Source organism: Penicillium oxalicum, chromosome II (genome assembly GCF_001723175.1).
Source record: "Penicillium oxalicum strain HP7-1 chromosome II, whole genome shotgun sequence".
In the NCBI taxonomy this organism is placed as follows: domain Eukaryota; kingdom Fungi; phylum Ascomycota; class Eurotiomycetes; order Eurotiales; family Aspergillaceae; genus Penicillium; species Penicillium oxalicum.
The window spans coordinates 3,222,228-3,236,404 of NC_064651.1; the positions used below are offsets into that span (position 1 = coordinate 3,222,228).

Sequence of the window (14,177 nt, forward strand, 5' to 3'; positions counted from 1 at the left end):
CATAGATGTTAAACCAGGATCAAGGCTCCTTGAACTGTCAGTAGCAGTGCTTTATGTTCAATAATAAGAATGGATCTTCTACATTGAGAATATCGATGAAAGTTTGTATCAAGGCTGACTTCTGTGTATGATTTTTGAAAGATTTGTCCTTGAATACTGCACGGTTACCAAGAGTAGTAATCTTGATGGGCTCACCACGTTGGGATGACTACAGCAACCCCTCTCTGGGTACCTACTGACTCGACTAGGGTTTGCGATGTGCACGCCACAAGGGTTCTAATGCAACGAGGTCCACTTTGGCTACAAACTGATATATTCTGGATAATCTCTGTGGATAACTGGGATTAAGTGAAATTCAAAGATAAAATAACATTGGAACATTCAACATACAACATTATTTCGTACGATTCCAACCCAGCCGGCCAAATCCTCGGGGGGCAGAGTCTACGGCTTACAAATAAATCGATCCCTCTCAATGCTTCTTGCTCGTCTGAGAGGTTTGAAACTCGAAATCGCCGTCCCAGTGAAGCTTGAGCGCTATTGCAAGTGATTAGTATCGTGCACACATGAAATTCGAAAGCCAAAGATTGACATGAAACTTACTCGTTGGGAAGGGGAAATAAGAAGTCCCGTCCTGGCGCAGATAGACGTAGTGGCCGCCCTTCTGAGGAATCCTCTTGAGCTGGCCTTGGGCGCCAGGGGCCCGACGAAGATTTGGCAATCGAGCCACAACACGTAGCATGGATACGAGAGCAATCTTGGTAGTTTCTTGGCCCAAACCATTGGCGGGTCCCTGGCCTTGATGGATGTACGAGGACAGGGGGCGGCTGAGATTGACCGAGTTGGGCTCGGGGAAAACACTAGGATCAAGGTTGGCCTGGATAAATGAGGCAAAAATCTTGTTGCCGGGCTGGACGTTGATGACTTCTTCATTTTCCTCGAGGATGACGGGGTTTTTGGCTTCGCGGTACTCGCCAAAGGTGCCGTTGATGCGGATGGCTTCCAAGCAATAGCGGTGTAACATCTCGTCAGATTCCTTGGAATCCTGTCGCGCGAGTCGACTAATTTCAGACCAGTGATGCTTGCCTTCGGGCGAAGTGTAGTATTCAATGACCTGGGTGAACACCTGACCTTGGCTGGGGACCATGCCGACGACTGTCGGGATGATATGGGACCAGGTGATCTGAGACGCACTCTGTCCCGACTCTTCCACGCGCCGGAGGGCCGCAGTGCCGTACTCACGAATTGCGTTATCATGAGGGCGGAAGCTGTTTATCAGTCCAGAGAAGAGGCCACTGTGCGTATCTGTTTTGACGGTAGCCTCCACAACGCTGCCGAGCTGCCGAGCGACAGCAGACGCGGCGCTGTCAAGAGGGAGCGATTTGGCAGGATCGACGTCATAGAAAAGTGCAGAGTAGATCGTCGCCAGAATCATATACATCTCATGTTCGGTGAAGAGACCGCGAGGGTTCTCATCAGTCTTTAGAGGGAGACCAAAGAGGGCCGATGCGAAATGAACATGGGCAAGGTTGCCGACATCGCGCGTGATGTCAACTTGGTTGGTACCAACGAGGTTCGCACCCTTCTCCTTAATGAGACGAAGGGTGACTTCTTCATAAAAGTTCTTGACCAAGGTTAAAAAGTCCTCGGTGGCAAAAGCCGCACTCATCGCCTCGCGCTGCTGAGCACCAAATTCGCCCTTACCGAACAGCTCTGTCATGGCTTCGCTCCACACTGGCGTGAAGTCTGTGCTGTTTTCCAACACAAGACGGGCGTTGTTGTGCGATGACAAGTTAATGCGCGATGGAGTGAAAGAGGGCCGCTCCCAAGAATAATCTTGCTCTCGGCCCAAGCTCTTCATGATGTTGCGATTCTCACTCGGAATCGTCATTGGGTAGTGGGCGTAGATAGAATCGGGCTTGTACCAGTTGGGGAACGCACGAAGGGCCAGCTTGTAGAAGACACAACCCTGGTTGATGTTCAGGTCGTACCGGCACTCATTGTAGCCCCAATTAGTCAAATTACGAGCATTATAATCAATAGTGTAGTGACGATCACCACGGACAAGAGCCACAGCATCAGACAGAATTGCACGCGAGATGGTATACGTTGGTGCGATACCAACACCAGGCACCATGGGCTCCTTGGGCTCCTCGCTCACGATTCCAGGGTAGAGCTCCACGTAGTCCGGATGCTCATAAAGATGACGCAGGCAGTTTGCAATTTCGGGATTCGAATTGATCTCCTCGAAAGTATCGTATGGCTTGAGCCCAAAGTGTTTTCGGAATTCATTGAGCGACCCAACGTGCCAACGACGGGCAGCCTCAATACCCAAGATTTCGATGGAACGGAGCGCTTTGGGGACGTTGCGGGGTCCGAACGAGCTAGCAACGTCTTCACATGCGCTGGTGAGAATTGCAACAAGCTCTTCATCCTTGAATGTCCCGTCTGCTTGACGCTCCAAGCGAGCAAATGTGCGCTTGGACGGATCGGGATCAAGCGAGCCCTCGACCTTTTTCATCCCCATCAGCAGCTCATGCATGGAGACTTCTTCCGCGGGCTTGCCCATGAGGTCATAGTAGATCTGCTCGATCCATTTCTCGTCGCCTTGCGCGATGGTCGAATGCCACCTGTAAGCGAGGTTGAATTCGACTGAACATTGGTTACCCAGTCCAGAAGGGGTGGCACCCGTCTTTTCCATCTGGGCTCGAGGATCCAAGCACCAGGTGGAATTTGTGCGATTGAGGTTGACGATCGTGCGTAGATAATCGTACAATGTAATGTTGATGTACAGCCCGCATGTGATCAGGCGGCCAGTCTGGAACAAATCCTCGTCATACTTGGCCCAGGCTTTCTTCGCCGCGTCCTCGGGCAAACCGTCGAGTGGCTTTGTGAAACGACCATTTTCGTTGATCGCTGCGAGCTGTTCAACGACATGGTTGTGGAAGCGGTTGAGCATCACTAGAAGCACACCGCAGGCTGCAGGGAGCGCCTGTAGGCGACCCTCCGAGAAGCAGTCGGGCTTCAACTTTCCATCCTGATGTGATCGAATGAGATCCTGTTGCTCCTTAACATCGCCGTAGAGGATTGACAAATCCAGATATGAAGAGGTCTTATTCACATGTTGTTGACGGTAGTCGGTTTGGAAGATGTCTAGAAATTAAAATATTCCAATTAGCCACAGTTTTGAGGCTGGGGGAACTCCGCCAGTAAGGCTCACCGTGGATAATCAGCGAAGCCCAATCAAAGAAGATACTCGACACTTTGTTAGGGTGTGGAGTGAACTTCTGACGGGCAAAAAGACTATCAAATAGCAACCCAGCATCCGGCAGCCCCGACGGCTGAATGGTGAGCGGAGGAATGGTGCGACAGTATGGGGTATTAGCTGCTCCAAGCTGCGGAAGCGTTGGGTTGTTTCGCGACCCATCGGCAGATCGATATTTGTACTCATCGCCCATGTAACTGTCAACACGTCAGCAATCTGTTTCACTTCCTCTCATCAGTCTTCTGGCTTTTGAGCTATCGGTCAAACTCACGAGAGAGGAGGGTGAGGCAGGGAGTCCCAAAGCTCGTCCAAGAACTGATTGGTGAGCTCGACACGATTCTTGGAATGACCAGGCATGTCCGCAACCAACTATTTCCGCAAATTGTGGTTAGAACCCCCTGAAATGACGCTGCAAGCTCGAGTCGAGCTTTGACGAACCTGGATGATGCGCTCCATGAGATACGTCTTGTCATCGATCAATTCGCCCGAGGCCTTGGATTTGATCAAACTCTTCACTGTCGAGAGATCGCGGAAACCGAGCGATTTGATATCCTCGAATAGACCAGAAGACTGGTCGTGCTTCAGATATGCGCCATCGCCACCTTGACTTGGAAGAGGCTCGCGCGAGGCGTGGATGGCCTGCGCATGTTTCTCGAAGACCGCAACCACCTCTGCTCGATTCACTGAATGCTGCTTTTCATCATGAGACGAGGCTTTACGCGAGGGCTGAATGGGCTTTGAATGGCGCTTGCCATTCTCCTTTGAATTTTTGGAGGAGTCCGCATCACTGTTGGACTCTTTGTTCTTCCGGAACTGAGTCGAGAATCGTCGGAGCATGGCGACAATTCTTTCTGGCTGCAAGAAGCTACCAACTTAATCGAAACTCTCTTCGAGGGGCTTTCACGGCAATCAAAAAGCCAGACGAATAGATGGGTGTCTCGGGTCAGAAATTATGAGGTCAATGGACTGTTGACAGAGGAAGAAATGAACGTGACAAAGAGCCCACCGTGACCTCGGTTGGAAGTGGACTTTGTAGCTGTCACAAACAAAAATTGCTAAATGAAATTGCGGTTAATTTCAGACCGGGGGCAAGGGCTAATAATCGCAGGGGCTTTAGAAACCGTCTCGTCTCAATGAGGCGGAATGGTTCCAAAACCCATGTCCCGCTTTGCCTTCGCATCGTGATGGACCCGGGGGGGGGGTTCCTTTTTTTTCGGATTCAATTTGCTCTTGAATATTCAAAGGAGATCGATTCTAGTTGTGACACCGTGCGGGCTGAGCACTAGGTCCAGCTGAAGCTTACTGGACCAGAAATTGGCACAAGATCATCTATCGGGTCAACTTTCCCCGGCGTGGAACAATAGTTCAGGACGAGTGGGTCATTCTGCAGACACTTGGTAGCCAGTTGAGTTAAAGCCTGTTCTGTTGCTAACTCACACAATCATTGATGCATGGGGTGGATCAGAAGCACGAAATTACCGGGGCCACTTAGTGCTACGATTGCCGATCGGCTTGCGGTTGGCTTTCTCAGCTTCGACAGACTTTGTCACACCAGAACCTTCAACCAAGCACTAGTGGTACAGTGTGTCGTTATTTCTCCGCGAGGTGAGCATGCATTAGGAGAAAGAAGCTGGAGTCAATAAGAATTTGTGCTCATGGGTACCCATGGGTACCTATCAAAGGGTAATGCACTCCACCCATGCGCGTATAGAGGCTGAATGCACTACGAGAGATGAGAGATGTCAGGCCAGAAGCGTCTGGACACTTCCCCATGGCAAGCGAAGAACTAAATGAAGCGCATATAGTTCTTCCCCCTGCGTGGCGATCTCCGACAGTATCCCTGTCCTGGAACTGGGCTCCGCCGGGGAGCGATCAGATAGATACATCCTCTCTTTGGGAATAGCGGTGAGATCTGCTATGAGATGGGCCAGATCTTCACCGGGAGGTCCATTGCTCGAAGTCTGAGTCGCCGGAGATTTAAGGCTTGGAATCTCGACGAGACCAGGCAGGCTGGAGAAAAGGAGATAATCAGACGCGCCGGCCTGAGGGGTGGGGAGGCTTGGGTGTCCAGTGCTGTGATGATGATGCGTGCAGCGATGGACGGACCTCTTACACCTACCTCTAAACGTGGAGCGTGAAATGACAGTGGCCAGAGTCTTGACAAATGCCAGGTGGGGCATATCCAAGGGGATGTCGCGATCTCGAGTTCATCAACCTTTGTGTTTGCTGTAGACCCGAGTGGCTGGCTGAAGACATCTTGGAGAGCGGGGAATGGAAATGTGACTAGCGCCACCGAATGAAGTTTTCCGAGGTCACAAGCTCGGAGTCGACGGCTGCACACGAACATGGCATTGCGGCCTTGCGAATGAAGTCCCGACGAGCGCCCAAGGCCAGCCGCGCAAGACTAATGCAGCCATGTCATGGCCCTAACTGAGGAATGCAATGCTGGACCCATCGCATCATGTACTGGCAATGGTCGCGTCGAGAATTTTGGTCAGTAATCCTGCATAGGGTGTTTCGAACGATGAAGTCGCGAATTCGACCTGGCCATCCAACGCGAGACTCTCCAAGTACAGTGATCCAGCGGTACAGAGTTGGCTGACCGGACTAAAGTGGACTCTGTGGAGTCGCGGACTGTCACACCAGTCCGAGTTCAAGCCAAACAAAGCATCACCGATCCATGGCTACCGACGATCGGACCGGATCGATCGACAGACCCACCTGTTCGCCCGGGAAACATAAGCGACACAGCTACTGGAAAAAAACCTTGTGCGGGACTTCGACAGCAGTAGTAGCACACTACTAGCAAGACTACTGTAGAGTGTAGATCACTAGTCCCAGCACTCTGTCCAAGCTATGGATACCAGTTACCGAAAATGAAGGGTTGGTGGACTTGCATCCACGCGACTGCTGGCTGGAGCTGGGAGTGATGACAGGGTGGCGGCAGCTATGTCGGATAAGATCTCTTCGTTCTGTGACAAAGATCTCTCTGTGATGGAGTGGCGTCGACAATTCGACACTGTGGCGAGCCGACTAGATAAGTCACGAAGATCACTCCGCGAAGTGTTTACCAGAGTCGGGTTAAGTCGAGCCGACCAGGAGTGTCACAGACAGTTCAACGAGTGAAACCTGCACTGAACAGCTTCGTGAGACCAGCTTTAATCCGCTCGTCCGCTCTCTAGGGCGGGATCAGCAAATATTAGAAAATGTGATACATCACCTCCCACTTCCATACCACCGGGGACTCAGATCGACCACCTCTCGGTCCCTATACGTCCTACAAGATACTGATGAGCTGGGACCGCCGAGTGAAAGTGGATGGACGGGACACGGGAGACTCCACTCGAGTTGTGCCGAGATGGATCGATGGCGCTGCACGAAACTCTTTTCGAAGAGTGGACACTCACTGATAATCCTTCAGACGACCAAGGGCGCACAACCAAGTGTGGTCAGAGGAATAGGATTGGATGCGGGAAGTCAGATCAACCATCACAGACTTTGCAAGACACGGGACCGATGGACCCGTCTCCCTGTTGAACCGCACCTGATTGTTGATTAGTGTTTGTTAGAGTCTGTCGGGTCCGTGTCCACTTGTGTTGAGATCAGCTCCGCGATTTGAAGTCCTTCGGCCTAGTTCGGGCTCCCTGAGAAAGACTTGCCATGGTTGTTCGATCTTACGCATCCGCTCCCAGAGCTCCTCTGCAAGTCAAAGACACCTATTGATCTAGTACTGGCAGCCACTTCTCCCAGACTTGTCCGGGGACGGCTCTCGTCCATATCGCTTTTCTTTCTTATTGGAGAATCCCCCGGCCTGCCCCTTACAGATCTCCGGAGAGGGCTGCGAGCTGTGAAGCGACGACTTGTTGGTACGTAAACAACAAAATTTTTGCAGAGAAAGACGACCATAAAGGGCTCGGTCCCCTACCGTCCTGGAAAAGATCTGCCCTCGGTGGGCTGAACGGAAGGGAGAGAAACACGAACCAACTGCGCTATACGTGGCTGTACCCCCGTTCTGCACCGGCAGTATGGGTCTGCAGTCTATTAGCTTGACTCGTAGCCCCACTGCCATGCATGATCACACCCCAATGACGGTACTGCGTCTGCTTGCGATGCAAAAAAAAAAATCGAGCGGCGATACTCTTGCGTAGTCCACCGATCCCCTCCATAATCCTTACCTACACTATTTCGCTGAATTCCAGCACCATCACGGCCCCTGCGCTGTACCATGATTGCTTTGCGGAGAATTGGCTCTCCCCCCCCGGCATGTGCTGGGCCTCATGCGCAACACTTTTTCCACGCGAGCAGAAAAGGGCAGAAGGAATGGATTTGAGTGGGCGGGACTTTGTGCCGACAGCGACAGTTCAGTGTTTTTGTAATCCGAGCCTCTGACGCGATATTCATGTGAGGTCTTCCATAGCCTTTGCCTGGGCGGCAAGAAGCATGGTGCCAAATGCATTGCTATGATCTCAACAGGGAAGATCAGAGAATATTGCGCAGCCCAGTACCACATGAAGTGGCTCCATGGAGACCGTCGTCGAGTCTCGTCGAAGCGGGATCAATGAACGCTATTGTCGTACATAGCTACTATAGGGGGGGCCTGGTAAATATCACGGGGCATAATACGAATTAATCGCATGTAACAGAAGACCGTGCAGGATACCAATGGAATGTGCCGACACCCCACACCAGCCGGAGTCAAGACACGACTGGTGGCCCCCTCGAATCTGGAAGTGAGTGACAAGCTGCAGATACTAGGTACCACTCTCCTCGGAGGGGAGGGGAGAGAATGGTTTATCGATGAATCGTATCAGGATTTGGTCTTTCCTTGACAAATATTCAGCGTCATCTCTCAGTCGTGTCGCGAGTCAAAGAGCTTTGTGTGTCGACTTCAAAGTTCTCTGTTTGACGTTCGTCAAAGTCGATCTTCCCGCTCAACGAGTGTCGCGTCTATTGATGTGTCATGGCAACGTATACCGGTCCAACACAGCCAAGTGGGCATTCGAAGCAATTTGTACTTTGCTTTGATGGTACCGGTAACAAGTTCGCTGGCGATGAATCTGATAGCAACGTGCTCAAGATCTTTCGCGTATGTTGATCATGAATCCCCCCCCCCCCCCCCCCCCCCCCCGGGGTCCAGTGATCCTGGTCCTTAATAGCTTTCTCCGTCCGGCTTGCCCATCGATGTTGCTAAAACAGAAAAATTTCCCCTGTAGATGTTAGATCGCAGTCAAAGTCATCAATATCATTACTACCAACCCGGCATCGGTACCTATACCACCACCGCATCGCTCACCAGTCATGGTCGTATTCAACGCATAAAGTCGTGGTACTTAAAGGCAAAAGACTCGGCCGTCGGTTCTTCCTTTGACGAGCATGTCATGGGTGGGTACAAGTTTCTCATGCGCTATTACTCCCCAGGCGACGAGATCTTCTTCATCGGCTTCAGTCGTGGCGCATACATCGCACGATTCTTGGCCGAGATGCTGGACTATATTGGCCTTCTCGAGGCGGGTAACGAAGAGCTCATTCGTTTTGCCTGGAAGACATTTGCCAAGTGGCAGCAGCGTGCAGGTGAAAGTGAGGAAGATAGAGTGGAGAAGAAGAGACTCTTTGAGTACATGAAAGCTTTCCGCGAAACTTTCAGCCGTCCAATCTCACGCATACGCTTCATGGGGCTCTTCGACACGGTCAACAGCGTGCCTCGCTTTGAAAACGCCTGGATGCAACGGAGCAAATTCCCTTATACCGCCCGAAGTTCTGCAAGAATCATTCGACATGCGGTGGGGATCGATGAGCGCCGAGCCAAATTTCGACAAGATCTCATCTCGGGGCCCCGACCACAAACTAGGGAGCACCGAAAGCTCCGACACCATTTGCTGTCACGATATGCCTCTGCGACTCAGCATCTGCATTCTCAGCACCAGGGAGCTCAGGCGACAAGTGGCGAGCCGGAGGTGCCTGCCATAACACTGAATGACCAGGTGGAGCTGGCTCCCAGTGGTCACCCTGCTCTCCACGATACCGCAGCGGACGTATCCCACGTTCCTGGCTGGGGTCCTTCTGTGGGTGAATCCTACTACCATGTACCACCGTCTCGCTCCTCAAATCAAGGTAGCGAGAATAACCTTGCAGATCACATGGGCCATCGGTATCGGGCTCCGTCCCCACGACGGAACAGCCTCACGGTACCCAGGCCCGCGGGCTTGGTCGATGAACGCCAATCGGTTCGCAGCGGCCACTCTGGTGATATCTCGATCCGCATTCCGAGTCTCTCCGGCGAGGAAGATGATGAAGAACACCAGGACATCCACGAGGTGTGGTTTCCCGGCTGCCACGCCGACATTGGTGGAGGGTGGAAATTGCAAAAGGGCGAACGGTGGGCTTTGAGTCACGCCCCTTTGGTCTGGATGGTACAGGAGGCGCGCAAAGCCGGTCTTGAGTTGGATGAGCGCAAGATGAAACAATTTCAATGCTTGGAAGAATTTGAAGGCGACTACAGTCCGATCCGGGAGGACTGGAAGACTTATGAACAGCATTATTGTGCTGACGGTCATGGTGACAACTCGGATGCCTTCCGGGCTGTCCCGGAAGAAAAAGATCGATCAGCTGCGAGTCGTGCGTTTTGGGACGCCCTGCACGAGTCTAGTACCAAGGGTGCTCTGCACGACTGTCTGAGATTCAATCAAGGTCTCCCTCATATATCAGTCCTCTCGTGGCGCATCATGGAGTGGCTTCCGTTCCGACGCATGGATCTTCAAGAGGACGGTTCGTGGAAGCCAATCTGTTGGCCTCTACCCCGCGGAGAGGTACGTGATGTGCCCATGGACGCAGAAATCCACGTCTCGGCCATCCGCCGCATGCAAGCCGACCCTCAGTACCGCCCAGGCAACGTGATCGTTGGCGGAGGTGGTCGTGGAGTGCGTGTTGCACCCGCGTCATACGGAATGGGCGAATGGGTTGTTTTCAAGAACGAGGGAGACGGAGTCCGGGAGACGTATGTTCGCAAGAGCATCTCGAAGAAGTGCAAGGAGGCTCTTGAGCGAGAGCAGAAGGAGAAGAACACCGCGGAGTGCTGACTGCACATATGCCCATCCACGCTCTCTCCGACTTAATCTGGACAGAGGGGAAAGTTTTGTTGGCCAAAAGATATGTATGTGACCAGACCACTGCCCGGAGTGTGGCATCTTACAATTCGCTGGTGGTGAACACTGCTGGGATAACTTGGAGATATGCGCTTGAGGCATACGGTATACGTAACTAATTCCGCGAGAAAAGCGCGATGCGGCGAATAAATGCGATGGAATGGATTAATTATTAGTCTCAAGGCCACTTAGCCCCAGGTGCTGAGGGTATCAAAGATACTAGGCATGTGGACATGAACATGTTGCGCTTCATCTATGTATAGTACGTATTGGCTCCCGGGCAGTATCCGCAAACGTGAATACTACGTACAAATAGCCTGTGGGCCCAGCCTTGTTGGTAGAGTTGGCACCCGCCCGGAGCGCTTCCGTGACAAATGGGAAGAGCAAAGCCTGGCAAAGGAAATCTGGTAAACCAGAAGGTAGTAGGACTCATACTATCACATTGAATGCAGTTGTTGAGATTAGAAATCTGTACGGATTGTGCACTGCAGAATCAAATTGTGTGGACAAGGTGAGACTGTAAGGTTTGAGTGTACCTCTAACATGGCCGAGGCCGCTGCCAAAATTATTTTCGAGTGCATATGTGGCATCCGGGCAGCAACGGGGAATAAATTGAAGTTTCAGTGGTATACACTTTAAGGAGCGATTAGATTGCCGCAAGTCTGAAGTAATAATATTTTACATTTTCCATCAGAGTGGTCCTGAAAGGTATGGCGACTTTCGTGGTCACTCAGATTCGGTCCATCTCCACGGCGTATTGGAGTATAGATCATAGGTCAGTTCAATCAGGATGGCGTCATCGGTCAAGAGTCTCGACTCTTTCGTCCCTTGCATACGCCGCGATTGACAATTAAGGTTGCATTCGTTGACGTGGTGGAGTTCTGGACATGAATTCCATGGTTTGCGCGCGTTCTCGGCCCATCAGGCTGACCCGTTTGCCCAGTACAGATCACCCCTTTCACAATCTGGTGATCCACTGACCGTTGGGCATCTGTAGACACACTCTACATATTTTTTTGTCGGTATATCTGCCCAAAAAGGAATGCCTAGGAGTTGATGGATGGGAGCGAAACCGCCAAGGTCACGGATGGGGCTAGCAATGGCTGAGTATGCAGGTACACATTAAAGGTTCCACTTCCAGTATTCCTGAAACTGACGATTGGTGACTCTCGCCAGGCCCGATCAGTAGACGCGTTTGTGTGACTTTGGGGATGTTGGGCAAGCAATTGAAATTAATGGACCTGCTTTTATGGATCTTCAGTGGCCATAGACTCATATTCTGAAGGATTTGCGCTTGCAAAATCGCTGGGCTCGTGTGAACTTCGTGAATGATCGTCATAAGGCCTCCAGGGCCATCCGGGCACAAATTGTCGCACGCTCGGACTCGATCGGGCACCACACCCGCCCTGTGGAAGGAAATGGAAGAAAGAAGACTCTCTCGGAGAAGAGAAGCGGGAGACTGCGTTGTTGGTATCGAGCTTGCGAGATTGAGGGCTTCTGGGATCATATTCCTGGTCCCAGTTGTTCGCTTTTCTGAATGTTTCATTGACGAGCAAAGTCCTTTTTTTAGCAGGATATCTCGTCGAGTTCATCGATATCGGATTTGTTTAGATTACAGCATTCTGCAGGTACTAAAGTACCAATTTATTGTCCGGGAACTGTGGCCTTATTTTAATAGTTCGTCTCTTAGTTTCACTGACGGATTGAGTCTCGGTAAATTCGACATTGTTATTCTATACAACCAGGGAACTATGACCGAGGCTTCTCGTTCCGCCATCCAGTGCGTTCGTCATCCGCTGCGAGATAGCAGTGAGTGACACGCGTGCGCTACATTGTAGTGTTGTTTCTTGCCCAGTGGGTCCCTGAGATTATCTTTCTATTCAATGGATTCGAATCTTTACCCACAGTGAATTAGATAGATGTATGAGTCTATCCAGATAAAAAAAAGTCCCAACCATTACAACCTCTATTCGGGTCATGTCTTGGCGCCGTTTTGCCGCAACTTTCTTTTTTTTTTTTTCGTGCTGGACCAGCCCGTGGATCCGATCTTCACGTTCTCTCATTTCTCTCATTTCACTCATTTCACCTTCCGCACGTTTGTCCTCTTCCTCTCCCAACTTGGCAGGTCCAAGGTTCCAACCCCTTCTTCTCACTTCTTACTCCTCCGCTTTCTTGTTCTCCTCACGAGGATGCGTCCAGCGTGAAACACCAACCGCTCCTTTTTCTTCCCCTTTTACAACACTTCTCAAACTCCCCTCCCCCCAGTTTGTCCTGCCTCTGCTCCTCTTTGCGCCCTCTTCGCCCTTTTCCTACGCCTCACTCTCACCCAGAGTCGATCACTCTCGGTCACAGAAACTATGGTCGGCTCACATGGGCTGGAGATTAGGGGCGCCTCGGAGTCTACCACTAAAGGTGCCACTGCCTCTGCTTCCAAAGGCCAACCCGCGCGCGTTGGAAATGAGGACATCATGATCACCCCGTCGCTCTCTCCTGAGCCACTGACTCCCGTCCGTACTCGGTCCCCTTTGGCTCGCTCGCATCTACGCTCTCGTTCACTGGCCGGCATTCCCGGTATGCCTTCCATGACCCGCGCATATTCCTCTCCTGGAATGGACTCGCGAGGTCGGTACATCTTCGTGAACGGCCGCGGGGTGCCGACACCTCAACCCACCCTTGACAACACCAAGCGATCCACAACCTCACAGATGCGCACCGACGACCATATCGAGACTCGCCTGGGCTCCTTGAACATTTCCGAGACCATCTCCGAATACGCAGAGCTCGAAACACTGCCACGCTCCCCCTCTTCGCCCGTGCTGATGCCACAGACATTTTCACGCAGCGCCCGACTGCGCTCGACTTCTCCTCTGCATTTCCAGCAGCAACACATCAACAGCCCCCCCTCGGTGCACGGCTCACCTACACTCGGTGGTCGATACAATGAAGCCTACCCCATCCACTCAGCTTCTTCCACTTCCTCCATCCCTTCCACCCCGACCAGTTTCCGCTCTCGAAGCCCGAGTATTTCGTCCCTGGAGACTATTCCGGATATTCCTGACGCTGAGGCTGAAGCGCTGGAAGAGGAGAGAATTGCCGAGCTCAAGGCCGCCGCCGATGCCGACGATGCGGCAGGCACTGCAGGTCGTCGACGAGGCGCTTCCGACGTGGCCACCCCTTATAACTCCTTCAGCCTGACTCGTGGAGGAAACAATGCCTACACCTCACGGATTGACAAGCGCAAACGCTGGAGTGTCTGCGGAGCTGAGCGCCGCCAAGACCTCGACTTGGAGACCATCTGGGAGGACTAGAAAGAACACGTCCCGAGTCCCCCAGTGGATGCTTTTGCTGTGCCGACCTTCTACATGAAAAGGGCCTTTGTAGCGCGTGGCATCCAGCTCCCAATGGTCTCATCTGTCTCAACACCGGTGTGCGATACGGATCGCCAGCCTGGACCATCCATCCCAGATATGAAGGCTTTCTCTTTACCTCCACACCATCATCTCATCCGTCGATGTACATACCCATCATTTTCATGCCGATTGTGCTTTTCTCTCTCCCCCCCAGCGATGTCATACAAACAGGAGTTCTTTTCTTACGGTTGGCGCTCTTCTGGATACCAACATTTTGCTCTTCCGCAGTGTCACAAGGTTGGGCTAGGCGTTGAGTGTTCCCTTGGCGTGTTCCCTTGGGCATCATCCCCTTGGTTTTGTTGCTTGATTTTTGACTTGTTTCTGGGTTCTTTTCGGGGTACCCCTCCCTTTTTTTATCGT

The 14,177-nt window shown here is 52.0% G+C and overlaps 3 protein-coding genes across 3 annotated transcripts; 2 read left to right on the forward strand and 1 right to left on the reverse strand.

Moving 5' to 3' along the window:
• Positions 1–472: 472 nt before the first annotated feature.
• On the reverse strand, positions 473–4,102 carry POX_b02996 (Linoleate 10R-lipoxygenase; the record flags this gene model as incomplete). The annotated part of the gene is made up of 5 exons (XM_050111903.1): positions 473–537; positions 604–3,153; positions 3,221–3,462; positions 3,537–3,634; positions 3,704–4,102. The coding sequence occupies 5 exons, from the start codon at positions 4,100–4,102 to the stop codon at positions 473–475; spliced, it is 3,354 nt and encodes a 1,117-aa protein (XP_049972249.1).
• Positions 4,103–8,225: 4,123 nt separating this feature from the next.
• On the forward strand, positions 8,226–10,341 carry POX_b02997 (uncharacterized protein; the record flags this gene model as incomplete). Its single annotated transcript, XM_050111904.1, has 2 exons — positions 8,226–8,351; positions 8,479–10,341. The coding sequence occupies 2 exons, from the start codon at positions 8,226–8,228 to the stop codon at positions 10,339–10,341; spliced, it is 1,989 nt and encodes a 662-aa protein (XP_049972250.1).
• A 2,423-nt stretch (positions 10,342–12,764) lies between these two features.
• Positions 12,765–13,715, forward strand: POX_b02998 (uncharacterized protein; the record flags this gene model as incomplete). The annotated part of the gene is made up of 1 exon (XM_050111905.1): positions 12,765–13,715. One exon carries the CDS (start codon positions 12,765–12,767, stop codon positions 13,713–13,715), a length of 951 nt encoding a protein of 316 aa, XP_049972251.1.
• Positions 13,716–14,177: the final 462 nt, after the last annotated feature.